At 43.1% G+C, this 13,760-nt stretch overlaps 1 protein-coding gene across 5 annotated transcripts; it reads left to right on the top strand.

Annotated features, from left to right (window-relative positions):
* Window positions 1–249: 249 nt before the first annotated feature.
* Window positions 250–13,320, top strand: ENTPD6 (ectonucleoside triphosphate diphosphohydrolase 6). 5 transcript variants are annotated; one of them, XM_079325440.1, is made up of 14 exons: window positions 250–308; window positions 1,666–2,007; window positions 3,249–3,325; window positions 3,735–3,878; window positions 4,307–4,382; window positions 5,618–5,653; window positions 6,812–6,900; window positions 8,174–8,253; window positions 9,225–9,289; window positions 9,643–9,744; window positions 10,186–10,326; window positions 11,209–11,265; window positions 11,906–12,018; window positions 12,400–13,320. In XM_079325440.1, exons 2-14 carry the CDS (start codon window positions 1,749–1,751, stop codon window positions 12,487–12,489), a joined length of 1,329 nt encoding a protein of 442 aa, XP_079181566.1. In that variant the 5' UTR covers window positions 250–308; window positions 1,666–1,748; the 3' UTR covers window positions 12,490–13,320. The 5 variants fall into 5 exon arrangements, with proteins under 5 accessions (XP_079181566.1, XP_079181565.1, XP_079181569.1 ...); XM_079325439.1 differs by having other exon boundaries at window positions 8,141–8,253; XM_079325442.1 differs by having other exon boundaries at window positions 272–478.
* Window positions 13,321–13,760: the final 440 nt, after the last annotated feature.

Below are 13,760 nucleotides of genomic sequence, written 5' to 3'. Positions count from 1 at the left end.
ATGTACCTCATCCTCAGAGCTTGTTAGCTCCACGCTGTCCTTGACTAAGCGATGTCACCTACCACCTGACTCGAGAGTTTCTCCACACCTTCCCGACTTTGCGGCGTTTCGCCTTACATATATATGTGTATATATCTCTTTGTTTTTTAAGGTCATTTTCCGGAGCTCCCGCCCGAAGGGGCTCGCCCGCCCCAGCTCCGCCCCCTACCCTCACGGAATCGCGCGGGCGCCTCGCGCCTGCGCCGTGGGGGCGGGGCCGCCCGCGAGCCGAGCGGCGCCGGCGCCATGGCGGGGTCGTCAGGGGCGGCGTGAGTTTGGGAGGGAGGGAAGAGGGAGAAGGGAGTAAAAAGGAAGTGTGGGTGGCGGGACACTGGTCAGTGTGTGAGCCAGGGGCACCCCGGTGGTCCCGCTCAGGCTCTGCCGGGCTCCCAGCTGCGGGGAGCCAGCGCGAAGCAAATCTTGGCGTCCCCTGACAAAGGCGGGGAGAGGACAGTCGCGATTCTCTCCCGGCTGTAAGGGTTTAGCGCTTCCCGGCTGCTGTGCCTCCTCCTTTTTCCAGCCTCCGCTTTCCTGCGGTGGAGTTCGAGCCTCCTGGAGGTATCAGCCGGTCCCTGCGGCTTTCCTGCCTCCTGTGACATTTAGCTCAGGTGTAGCTGCGGCCGAGGCCTTCCCGTCACCGGCAGGATCGGAGCGATCACTCCGCAGGTCTGCAGCGACTGCCACTTGCGTGTCTCTGCCTGCTGATGGAAGCCAGGAAGATTTTTCATTTATTTACAATGCCATCTTCGTGATTTCTATGTCATGACAATCTTTCCCTCGAGCTGATCCATTCTTTATGTGTGTATGTGCCTGTGATTTTGTTTTCCCACATTTTTATGAAATGTTGCCTTACCTTGTTTTTTGAAATACTCTGTAATCACCTTCATTCTAAATTCCTCCCCTTCACACCTTCTGTATGCTTACTGAATTCACATCAAGAGATTACATATGTGTCAAAACACCTTATTTAACTTCATCAATTGGTTTCCTTTCTCTTTATTACTCTATCAAAAAAAGGAAAAAATGTATGTCATTTTTCTCCCCATGCTTTTAGTCATCTGAATGATGCTATGTGAGGCTTGTAGATTTTGTGACTTGTGCTTTGCTGTGGTTTTTTTTTTCCTGGTATTGGAGGTGAGGGAGGAGGGCACTCAGTTACCTGGATCTCACATCTTGCCTTTCAAACGTTAATTTTAAGTAGTCTTTGTCCAGTCTTTTGGTACCTCCCTTACCATCCAAGAACTAGCAAAGATAACTGCCCAGAGAAGCTATGGGATCTTCATCCTCGGAATTTTTCAAAGTGCTCTGGATATAGTCCTTGATCACATTAAGGGTCCCAACAGCTGCCCCTGCTGTGATTAGGATGTTGGTCCCTTCCCTTAATCACTGTACATAACTTCTCTGGGCCCTCCTTATTTTCTGCCTTCTTAGGCCTCTGTAGTGAAGGGAGAAAACAAGATTTGTGCTGCTCCCTGCCTGCTTAATTTGAGCTGTGGGACTGGAAAAGTGCTAAAAGAGATTGCTTTCCTTCTCTTCATTGGGAAATGACCAGTGTCGTGGGCATCATACTTTTAGATCCTTCTATCAGGCTGGGAAAATAAAACAGATCTTTTCTGTTGGACGTAGGAGTGATGTGGGAGCCACATGTTCTGCGTGAAGAACAAGGAATAGACCACTTGATGAAGGGAAGAAACAAAACATCCTGTTAAATGGAAGCCATGAAGATATCAAAGCGATTCTTCGCCTTTGGGATCTTGACATGCATAGCTGTTTATGTTGCATACATAAAATGGCACCTGGGCTCCAAACCATTTGTGGGAGCCACAGAAGGAGTTGCTGAAAGCAGGGGAGATAAACTGACCCATCAGGCAGTGACCACAGCTCTCTCTGTCTTTTATGGAATTATGTTTGATGCAGGAAGCACGGGAACTCGCATCCACATATTTAAATTTGCACAGCGGCCAAGAGGTATGTCCTGCTCATTGCATGACAGAGTTAGCCTTCCATAAATCGTGGAGGAGATTATTGATGACAGTTTTCTAGGGTTTGCTTGAGCACACATGCTTCAGGTATTTCCAGAGAGCTGTCAGGAGGTATGTTATGGTTCAGGCATGTGTGCTTGGATGAAATTATGTAAATGTTCAACAAGGAGAAAAATACTGTAATGTCAGAATATGAAATATTATGTACTATGTACTATTAGAGTATATGTATTATGTATATGTACTATTAGAGTAGTGTCTTGAAGAAAGGCAGTTTTTCATCACATTGGTGGAACAGAGAATTACAAATTCAAGCTGCCTTATTTCCCCAAGTTTTTTAGGTTGTTTGGTGTTTCCGGTTCCTGGAGGTGAGCTGCTTCTCTCCACAGTGTCTGGTTTAGTGCATCTGTAGCTTCAGTGTTGGGTTTAAACTGCAAAACAAAACAAAAGTTGCAAATAGTTTGATTAACATTGATATGTATTGCATCTGGACAGAAACAACTACTGAGAATTGAAACAAAGTGTACAAAAAAAACCCTCCAGCTTTCCTCTGGAGTAGTAAGCTTAGTTTGTTTATATGTTGCCAGCTCCCATTTGTGAAACTCTTAAAGATGGAAGAACCTGGTGGGTGCTTTTATTAGGTGATATAAAGGCTCTGTTGAGGATTAGCAGTGTGGTGTATGGTGTGATTGGCCTCTGGGGATCACCTTAGGTTTGCATAATGGGTATCGCAGCAAACTTTCTGGAGGGTAGTGTTGCCTGGACTGCAGGTTTATACAAGATACTGCAGCCTTCCAAAATACTGAAGTCTGCATCCCTCTGCTGCCATTGAAAATAGTGGAAAAGGTACCATTAGGTTTTGCTGGGATCAAGTTTAGCCAGAACAGGGTAGGCTGAAACAAGAGGTCTTTTTTGCAGTTGCAGTTTGAAAAGCTGCACATGGCAGGTGTAAGACCTCAAAGAGAGCTTGCACCCATCTGGTGACTGATGTGCATAGTCAACAGCAGCACCTGACAACCAGTCATGGCTTTAAGAGTGATTTTCTCAGATTCTAATGCCACAGCCAGGGCTGTATTTAAAGGTCAGGTGGCTGATAATAGTTCATTAGACAGAGGCTTCAGCTGACTTCTATTAGCACATAATAATGGAATTTTAAAAATTATTTTCTATTTGTGTATGCAAAGTTGTTTGTACCATTACTTATTCTGGAATGCTGCTTTTGAACAGAGACTCCCAGATTAACCCATGAGACGTTTAAAGCACTGAAACCAGGTCTGTCAGCATATGCTGATGATGTCGAAAAGGTAATTTAAGTTCCTTCTTTCCTGTCTCCCTTACCTCCTGATTTGCAGGGATTTAGGGACTCCTATGAGACAGACCCAGCTCATAGTGTTTTACAAAAGCCTTTGCTTTCCAAGAATTTGTCATACTGCCTTTTGAGCCTTTTGTAGCCAAAAAATTTGGTGGTCGAAAGTTCTGTTTCACTGTTTGAAAAAGTGACTCTTTCTGTTTTGGACCTGTTGCTCAATAATTCCCATTATATCCTCTAGGCCTTATGCTGTAGTGAGATAGTGAGTCCTGCACTTCTCTTGACCCCTTTTGGTATTAATTTGTCTCTGTTTCACATTCACAGTGAGTCATAGCTCTGATCACCCTTTTGATCTTTCAAAAGAGTTTTTAAGATGCCTTTTATTGTTCTTTCTCTGCTCACAGTGTGGCCAGGGAATAAAAGAGCTCCTGGAGGTGGCGAAGAAGGAAGTTCCTATGGAGCTGTGGAAGTTTACTCCTCTGGTCCTGAAAGCCACAGCTGGCCTACGGTTGCTGCCAGGAGAGAAAGCTCAGAAGTTGCTGGAAAAGGTATTATCTCTTGTCTTTCCATATGCTTTCCAGAAAACATGCTCCTATTAAAAATGCAGCACCCTGGGGCATTCCTACAAGCCAGGGTGTCCATCTCCTGCCTTTCCCATGTATGTGTAATACCTTGAAGGTCACCAATTCCAACAAAGCAAATGGAATTCCTTTCCCTATCCATGTCAATCCCTTGTTAATGGCATTTCTGAGCAGTATTCGCACTTGAAAACCCATCACGTGCATCCCTGTTTCTGCCAACTGTGGGGCCAGCACATAAAGGCTGCTGCTTGTTGGACTCTTGAACTTCAAAGTGGTGAGCAGCAGTCAGGATCTGGCCCAAGAAGAGGAGTAATAATGTAAAACTGGATTTTTAAAAAGCTTGTTTTTTCAGCTAAAAAAGTGTTTCTCTGAATGTAGCTTTTTTTGAACTACAGGTGAAGGAGATTTTTCAGGCCTCCCCTTTCTTTGTGAGGGACAATTGTGTGTCGATAATGAATGGAACTGATGAAGGTAAGCAACTTTATGGAGACTCTTTCTCCAGTACTGGAAATTCCTGCTGCACTGTGACAAGTCCCTACCTGCTGCAGTGGGAACCCATAAGCAGCAGGTTTGACAGAAGCAGAGTTTTTATGCAGTCACAGGCAGTGCCTACCAAAGCAATCTTGTGCTGTGTTTTCCAGTTTGAAGCTCTGTCCTGATCTTGAAAGCTCTGAGTGGGGAGCAGTTCCTGTAGGATCATCTGAAAGCCCTTGTGCAGTCAGCACTTCTGGAAAAGTTTCTGAGTATCTGTTTGTTGACATGGTCTTCAACAGTTGGGTTTGCCCACTCAGCTCTTGACAATGCTTGTCAGAGCACTCTGGAACTATTTGATCATAATGTTAATCTAATGAGTGGGAATGTGAGTTCAATCTGAAAAAAAAGAAGTTATATAAGGAAGAAAATACATGCTGAAATAACTTCATGTTCATCCAAAAATGCTGATGATAGAATGTCAAAATTCCAAGAAACTGAGTGTTGAAATGTGTTTTAAATCTGCTCAGAAACCAAGCTTTAAAATAGCTGAAGCTGTTTATGAGTTTCTCATCTTGGTACTTAATGGAGGAAAGACATTCTTTTCCTTTTGTTTTAAAATCAATAATAGCAGTGATAGCCTAAGTTCAACCGAGGATTGAGGTGGGTCATGCTCTCTGGCATGCCTTGAGTTTTAATCACATTTATAAATATTTGAACTTGTTAACATAAGGCCACTGATTCACCTAATTTATGGGGAACAGTTTATAAAACAAGAAGAGGACAAAAACAGCATAGCTCACAAAATTCCTTAGAGGAAAACAGACAAAATTAGAACACTGAAAGGTGAAAAATTTTAGTATTCATAAAGAAAAGTGGAGTGCCTGACATCAAACAAAAGTCAATAGTGGATGTTTTCCTAGAAAATGAACAGTGAGTTTCAGACATCTCTTTGTCTTTTAGCTAAGGACTGAAGCCTTTGTGACTTCCTGCCTAAGTTTTTGACCTGTGAAGAACAGAGCTCTCCAGGCATTTCATACATGGGGCTTCTCTCCCAAAAATCACATAAGATCTGAGAGACATTTGACTTTGTTCAAATAGTCTAAGCTTGGGTTTATCAGCCATTGGCAGTTTTGGAAACCTTGTAATATGGCTTGACTTACTTGTTGCTGCTGTTAGATAAAATTAAATGTTATGATCTAAATATGTGCCTTCTGAATTATTTTCCTTATTAGGTATTTCAGCCTGGATCACAATAAATTTTTTAACAGGTATGTGTACATGAGCATGTGTATAAAGATACAACCAATGCTGTGAAATTTCTGCTCTTTTCTGCCCCTGTGTGAAATTTCCTCATTCATTGGGGTGGAATGGGAGAAAGAAGACGCTGAGAATTAAGTCAGCAGTTTGTTTTTGGCCTGGCCTATTCAAGTCATTAGGATTTTGTCCATTTACTTGATGGAGTGAGAATTTTAATCCTTTCTCCTAGATGTTTAATGTAGCTTTTCTTTCAGTTCCCTGTAGGGTACCAGAGCATTTTATTCCTTTTTAGAGCCTGCTGTGACTGGGTAAATTTTTTGTGTGAGTATTCTAGATGTGCTTGGCAGCTGCAGAGAGTAAAAGAAAGTGCTGTGCTACTTCCTTACAGATTTATAACAAAGAAATGCCACGGGTGTTTACACTGCTGAGTGAGAAAAGGGTAGCTGAAGAGTAGAGAGAAAACTAAGCTAAAGACCTTTCTGACAGTACATAAAGCACTCTGCCATCCAAGTACTCTGTTCAGCACACAGTGTGTGGGACAGTGTGCTCTGGAGGTTTTTATGCTCCCAGGAAATATCAGAAAGGTCAGTGATTTTCAGACATCAGCTATCATGAGGTATACTGGGGTACTTGGCACAAACTGTCCTTGTCAAGAAGATGCATTTGAAGAATCTAACTGAAAAGAATTAGATCTAAATGAGAGCAGAGGTCTTGGCTGGCAGGAGGAAGAATTCCAAGCGAGCTGAGTCTCTTAGGCGAGCTCTTTTCTGTCTGTCATCCCTTTAGCCATAGGAATCTGCAAAATATTGTTAAGGTCACAAGGAAAGGTGGCCAAGAAAACCACATTCCTCTGTGTTACAAAGTGGTTGCCAGAGCAAAGTTTGCAAAGAGTTTGCATCCAAAATGTTTAGGAATGCAATAACCAAGGCTGCTGTGACTTGGACAGGAACAACCACTGAAGAAATAAGAGACACTTGTCACTTTAAGATTTTCAGGTCTGATAAGGCCCAAATCAGTGCCCAGTAGATAAGAGTGTAATTTAGTGCTGTGCAGAAGCTGAGAGTGGAATTAGGTTGTTCTCTTGCCTTACCACTGTACCTCTGGTTTTTTCCCTAGCCAGCTTTTCACAGTGCCCACCATCACTTTCTCTGTTCTGTCCCACATTTCAGGCAGGCTAGATGACCCACAGAAGAGAAGTGTAGGGATGCTGGATTTGGGTGGTGGATCAACACAGATCACCTTCCTTCCACACACCAAGGTAATGTGAGCATGCACAATGTTGGGAAATGCTGCTGCAGAAATCTTTAACTGCTCAGATTTCTTTCCCTTGGAAACAGAGCAAGAGTTTTGTCAGTGTGACATGAAGCCACACTTGTGACATAGTCATATGTGCCATTTTATAGTCAGTCCCAGAGGCATTCACAGATCTTTGTCCATTCTCTTCATCCAGTTCCATGGTCAGTGGTACTTGTGGTGAGTCTGCCAGGGCTGCTTTATTTCTTGGAAGACACCATGCTCACCTGAATGTCTTAATCCTTGACTTTCATTTTTTACAGCTTATAGCAAAGAACAGAAAAAAGCAAGGCTATTAATGAATTCAAATCCAGCATTTGGCCTGGACCCCAGCACTGGGGTTTAAGAACACAGGTGCCTTCTCAATCCTTGTTTCTAATTGTCCTGAGTTCACTCAGTTGCAAATGAATGCCATTTTAGCTTCTTGGTGTGGCATTTTTACAGGTGTTGTGTGAAGCCCAGTGGTACTGGTATTGTAAGGCTCTGGCCTGAACAGAGATAGTGCTCATGTTAAAGCTGCACAAAAGCAGAGGGATGGGATGCTCTATCCAGTGTCCCAGCCTGGGATAATCAAGACATTGCACTGTTTCAGCAGAATGGCAAGGCATGTGAAGGGTCCAGGATGTGGAAATTCTGGACATAGAGAAGGAGTTAAGATATGAGCAGCACTGTGGCCTGAGCTTTGACCTCCACAAACACTCTAGCTGTGCTGATGCACTTGGGGAACAAGCTACCCTTTCATTCCTTCAGACCACAGGCTGATCCTCGCTCCGTTCCTTGGCAAGCACCAGGATGTGCTTTTCCTCTGGCTGGTGCAAATTCACAGATGAATTCACTCAAGTAGGAAGTTAATGCGTGCCTGGCCTTCCTATTAGTTTGCACACAGTTCCTGTAGTAGGGATAATGTGAAGAGGCAGTTGCTGTAGCCTCTGGACAAACACAGTTAAGAGCTGGAGTAAGGATTCCTTTTTAATGAAAGTAATTATTTTATACAGCATATTGATGTGGACACAAATATAACCAGTTTAAAATCTGTCATGTGAAGACACTCAGGTTCAGGTTTTGTGGTTGTCTCGTGTATCAGCAGTCAAATTGAAATCCTTGCAAAATCATCATTTCTCTCTGAATCATGTTAGGATTGTTTCATGTTTTTCCTAATGTGTTGGAAGATGATTACCTTGTTAATGTTTGCTGATGGCTGGCAGAAACCCTTCAGTGATATCTTTTTCTCCTTCCAGGCAACTCTCCAGACATCACCATCTGGCCACACAACTTCGTTTCAGATGTTTAACCACACCTACAAGCTGTATTCATACAGGTTAGTTGTGGAAAAGAGAGCACAGTGCTCAGATGGAAGTTTTCTGTGAAGTCTGGGAGACTGAAGTGTTTTTCTGGAGTGGGGTCCTTGCAAATGAGTACCATGAAGAAGCAGAGAAATTTGAGCCATGTGATTTTGGTGGATTAATTTTGGCTGCCCACCATCTGCCCACCAAGTCCCTCAGTCACTCCCATTCCATTAACAGGACAAGGGGAAGAAAATATGACAGAAAGGTCATGGGTCAAGATAAGGACTGGGAGGTCACCACTTACTGTCATGGCAAAACAGACTTGACTTTAATTTTATTTATTTAATATTTAATTTAATTTATTGCCAATTAAACAGTAAGATAATGAGAAATAAGAACAAAATCAAAAATGCTTTTCCCTCCACCTCTTCCTCCTTCACAGGCTCAGCTTCGCTTCCAACTCTTATACCTTCTCACCACTGAGCAGCACAGGAAGATGGAGAATGGAAGTTGCAGTCAGTTCATAATGCTTTATCTCTGTTATTCTTCTTCCTCACTGTTTTCTCTGCTCCCAGTGTTTTGTGCAGAGGCCAGCAGCTTCTTCTCACTCATGTTTGCTGTGGGGTGTGTTTGAGTTCAGAAAGTCAGTTCTAAAGTGTCTGGAGTGTCAGAAGTCACTATACAAGTGTCTGGCCTCCCTTTGAGGGGAGTAGGAGTACCCAGTGAGGTACTAGAAGTAGAGTTAGGGAAATGGCATTGCTAGTTCTCCAAGAGCCAAATTACAGCTGACAGCCATTGCCTAAGCTTTTTTTGAAAGAGAAATTACCCTCCTGGATAAGGCAATATGAGAGGGGTTGTCACACTGTTCCCTCTTACGGGCATGAGCTGCTGACTTGAGCCACTTTGCCATGACTGTGTAGAGGAGACTGGCATGTCTCAGCCAGGTTGTCAGTGGAGTATCAAAGGATGTCTGTTGCTCACAGAGGCTTCTCTCCCTTTGCAGTTACCTGGGACTTGGGCTGATGTCAGCAAGGCTTGCCATTTTGGGAGGAATTGAGGGAAAACCCTGTAAGTTATGGGCAGTCCTCAGATGCTGGTTCTGAGCTCAGGGTGTGTAGTCCTGTGGTGGGGGGAGGTGTGTCCCCTTCCCATGGGCTCGAGGTTCCTGAGTGGCATGTGAGCTCCTGTCACCATGGCTGGGTGCATTTGAGACAAATGCAGGAGGTGACACTGACAGATCCCAGGAGACCTGGATTCTTGCCAGCCTCAGACTGGGGGCAGGCATGGGACATCCAAACAGTGACTAGGCTGTGGAGAGGCTTTGCTGAGGCTGCAGGACAGAAGGGAGCAGGACTGGGGGTGAAGGATCTGAATTTACTCCTTACATTTTTTCCTAATGTGGCTTTGTTTTACTTCTACAGTAGGAGAAGGGGAGGAATTGATCAGCCCTTGTTTACCACCTGGCTACAAATCTGAATGGCGACACGCTGAGATAGTGTACAAAATTAAAGGACAGAAGGCAGGTATAGTGATTTATCACTCTTGCTATCTAGGTTAGCTGCTATTAGCACTGTTAAATGATGCACTCTTATCCTCTTTCAAAGACACCAGACTCTGCTTAACTGTTCTGTCTGGCTCCTCTTGTTGTGCTGTCAAAGAGATCCTGCAGTTCCTTTGTCTTGTGCCACGATGTGTCTGTCCAGTCAATAAAGCTGCTAGATGTGATGGAGTTGGGCAGTCCTTGAACAGGTCTTTCAAAATCCTTCTACCTCAGATGATGTTGTCCATCTCTGATCTATCACATAGTCACAACCTGAGAATGGTAGGTGTCGGCTTCTAGAAGAAGATGCAGATTTCAGTTCTCTGTGAAAAGTTTTGCTATTTTGGGAAAAGCAGATCCTAAATAAATTCTGTATCTATTTAACTCTTAGTAATATGATGGGGTTTTTTTGTCTTCTTTTTAGGTGAGCCTCTCTATGAGTCTTGTTCTAATAAAGTGGCAAAGATGCTCTACAAAAAAGTGCATAGAGCTAGTGAAGTGAAGAACCTGGACTTTTACATTTTCTCCTACTACTATGACTGTGCAGCAGAGGCTGGTCTCATAGGTATGTCTGCTCCTGAATTTGTTTCATTTTTAATGGCAAGTTACTGAAGCAGTGGCAACACTTGCACACATCATGATGCTTTGCTCAGCTGTCATGGAAATTAATCTGTTGTTGCACTGCTCTGCAGCATTAAACTTGATTTGATATTAATTTCTATAGAGAAGATAATGGGGCTGTGAAATAGGACCTACAGCCTTTGATAGTAGTTTTTAAACAAACTATTTGCATTTCAGAAATGGTTCTTGCCTAATTATCTCTACAATCCAAAATAGAAAAAAAACCTCATAATGATAAACTAACTTCTGGGGCAATAAAGCAGTAAAAATTATTTGGGCTGTGTGTTTGCTTCACTGACCTTTTTAGATGGAATGAGGATTTTCAGATATTTCCACGTGCATTCAGAATGCATCACATCTCCTTTCCAGTGGTGTGCTTGTGTACGAAAGGCTGTCATATTCAGTAGTAAAAGGCAGATAATGAGATCTCAAGTTAGTTTGGACAAGCATACTCCCCTCCTCAGCCGCTCTCTTTTCACATGTAGTTTCAAATTTAACGTGTTGCAGAGCACTACTACCTGTGACAGATCTGGTCACAGGTGTTCACTGTCCATGCAACACTGGACAGGGAAGTGCAGAAATGGGAGTCAGGTAAGATGATCTGTAAGCTCTGTTTCTGTAGGAAACAAGGCTAAAGGTTATTTATAAATCAAGGTTTTTGAACCTATACTGAGAATTTTGGAAGGTTCTTTTACTTTTAAAACCAGTCTGAATTTTGACATTAATTTCAGTGGCTCAAGACTTAATTTCCAAACAACATTTATTACTTGAGTCTACAATTGCCTTTATACAACGACCCTAAAAAACTATGGGTTTTTTCTTTTAGATAAAGAGAAAGGAGGAAGCTTAACTGTCAGTGACTTTGAAATTGCAGCTAAATATGGTGAGTAAAATACAAACACACACTAGCAATTATGTGTAAATTCATTCCAGGTGGCAAATGTGGGACACACTAAGAAGCCTGATGCTTTTAAGTAAATACTGAGTCCCTCTAAACAACATCTAACCAACATTTCTGCTTATTTCTGAAAATCTCACCTAGTTTTGTAATAACTTTTGCTTTTGCAGTGGGCTTTATTTTGAGTTTGTGTTTTTAAATTTTTTTTTGTGGAGGTGTTTTTTTGGAGGGTTTTTTTTTTTTTTGGTTGTTGTTTTTTAATTTGATTTTGGCAAAATTTCATGAGTGCTGGTGCTCAGCAATGATAACACACCTGAGGTTGCTCAGATACTTGAAGACTTGAAGTAGATAGAAGAAAGGCTCTTTTCCTGGAGTGATACGAGAAACTGCTGTCTTAGGGGAGAGACATGAGAGACATGAGAGAATGTCTTGATCTTCCCTACAAAGCTTATGTGCTTATCCTAAAGTCTGTGTGACATTTCAACCCCAGTGTAACAGGTTCCATCACTGCACAGTTCAACTGACGAGAGCCGTTTTGTGGATTCATTTGAGATTTTTCACAGCAGGGCTGTTGCTAGACCTGAGCCCACAGCATGCATTCAGACACTGTTTTCTTTCTTCTCAGTTTGTAAGACCATGGAAATCAGCCCTGGAAACAGGCCTTTTCTCTGCATGGACCTCACATACATCACCGTCCTGCTGCAGGAACTGGGATTCCCAAAGAGCCAAGGCTTTAAGGTGAAGCTCCAAGTGGATTTCTGGGGAGAGTGGGCAGGAGTGTGCCAAGGCAGGACTCATCCTGCTAGGAGCTTGGTTTTTGATTTACCTTCTTGCTGCAACACATGCAATCATGGGTGCAGCAACACTCTCCCCACAGTGGTGGTAACTGTTTGTCATAATCTTCAGCACTGTATTCACCTTGCATGCTTCAGATTCGCCCAAAGAATTGTGTTTTGACTTTTCTGCTTGTTGTTTTTTTGGTTTTGTTTTTTGGTTTTGTTTTTTGGTTTTGGGTTTGGTTTGGTTTGGTTTGGTTTGGTTTGGTTTGGTTTGGTTTGGTTTGGTTTTTTTGGTTGGTTTTTTTGTTGTTGTTGTTGTTTTTTGTTGTTTTTTTTCTAGCTTGCCAGGAAAATTGACAATGTTGAAACAAGCTGGGCATTGGGAGCCACTTTCCATTACATCGACTCACTCAATAGACTGCAGTACTGATGGTCCTAGAAGGTGACTTTTTGGAATTTCCATTTTTTGGAAGCACAGCATGAGAGACCCTATTGAAGGGTGTGCTTTTGGCTTCCAGAGTCCTTTGGAAGATCACCATCAACTATACTCCTTTCACCCCCTGCCAAGTCCTTACCATCACTAGCTCTTTTTTGCAGTGCAGAGTGTAAAGGAAGCGCCTTGATTTGGCAGCATGTGCCATCGGCTTAATGTAAAACTTGATCATTTTGGAAGGAAAACCAGGACTCTGCAGGACATCTATGATCTCTGTGAGAAAAACACACCTTTTTTGGAATATGCCTGTATTATGTGCCTGCAGTGTGCTGAAGTTGCTGAATGGTCACTCCAGAAGGAACTCTTTACTGTCCTGATTTCAGGGTGGTTTTTTTCTGTTTGTCAGCAGTTTTCAGTGATGATTTTGATTTTACTACTCTTGTGTTCAAAGGTGAACTTGTGTGTGTGCAAAAATGGTGCATTTACACATTATGCTGCTGATAGACAGCATCTTTGAAATGCAGTGTGGAAGTCACAGTTCTGTGTTCTGATTGCTGAAGGAGAAAAGCTTAGGAAGACTCCAGAAGTGGATATAGGATTGGAGGCATGAGTTGGAGCCTGTATGCCCTTTAGGATTGAAGCCTGATGTTGATTCCCTGGCTGTTGGAAGGTGGATGGTGGAAGACATCATCAGATTTGCTGGATGAGCAAGGCCTGGGAGCTGGGTACAAGGATAACGATGGATTTGACAGTTCTAGAGCTGATCAGAGGAAGATAAATGACCAAGATGCAGCCACAAAAATAAACCCTAAGGATGGCTCGCTGGAAGTTGCAGACTTTTGTGCCCTGGCAAGGTTGATGCAGGCCTGGGGATAAATATATTTGCATTGTATTTTGGGTGTCTCTTCCTGCAGACACATCTGTGCTAAAGGAATGTATTGTGGTTGCAATTAACCAGGGCAGGGTAGCTGAGGTGCTCCACTCCAACAGTGCCTAGTACGCGGCTGGGGAGTGATCACAGGGGCTGGGCGGGATGATGCTGTGCTATTTGTAATCTGTGGATTTGTGCTGTATTTGATGAATGTATAGAGAAGACCCAAGTGGTCTTTTGGGGGTGCAGAAGAACTCAGCTTTCCTGAGAGCCCTGACTCCTGAGAGCTTAGGGCAGCAGTACACAACACGGCAGCCTGCTCGGCGTACCAGGGACACTTGAACCTCGCTGTGCCGACAATAAACCCCCAATTTAAAATCAGAACGTGGTGGTGGGG

The sequence above is a fragment of the Erithacus rubecula genome (genome assembly GCF_903797595.1).
Source record: "Erithacus rubecula genome assembly, chromosome: 2".
Taxonomy (NCBI): domain Eukaryota; kingdom Metazoa; phylum Chordata; class Aves; order Passeriformes; family Muscicapidae; genus Erithacus; species Erithacus rubecula.
This window is presented reverse-complemented; position numbering and strand designations above follow the sequence as displayed.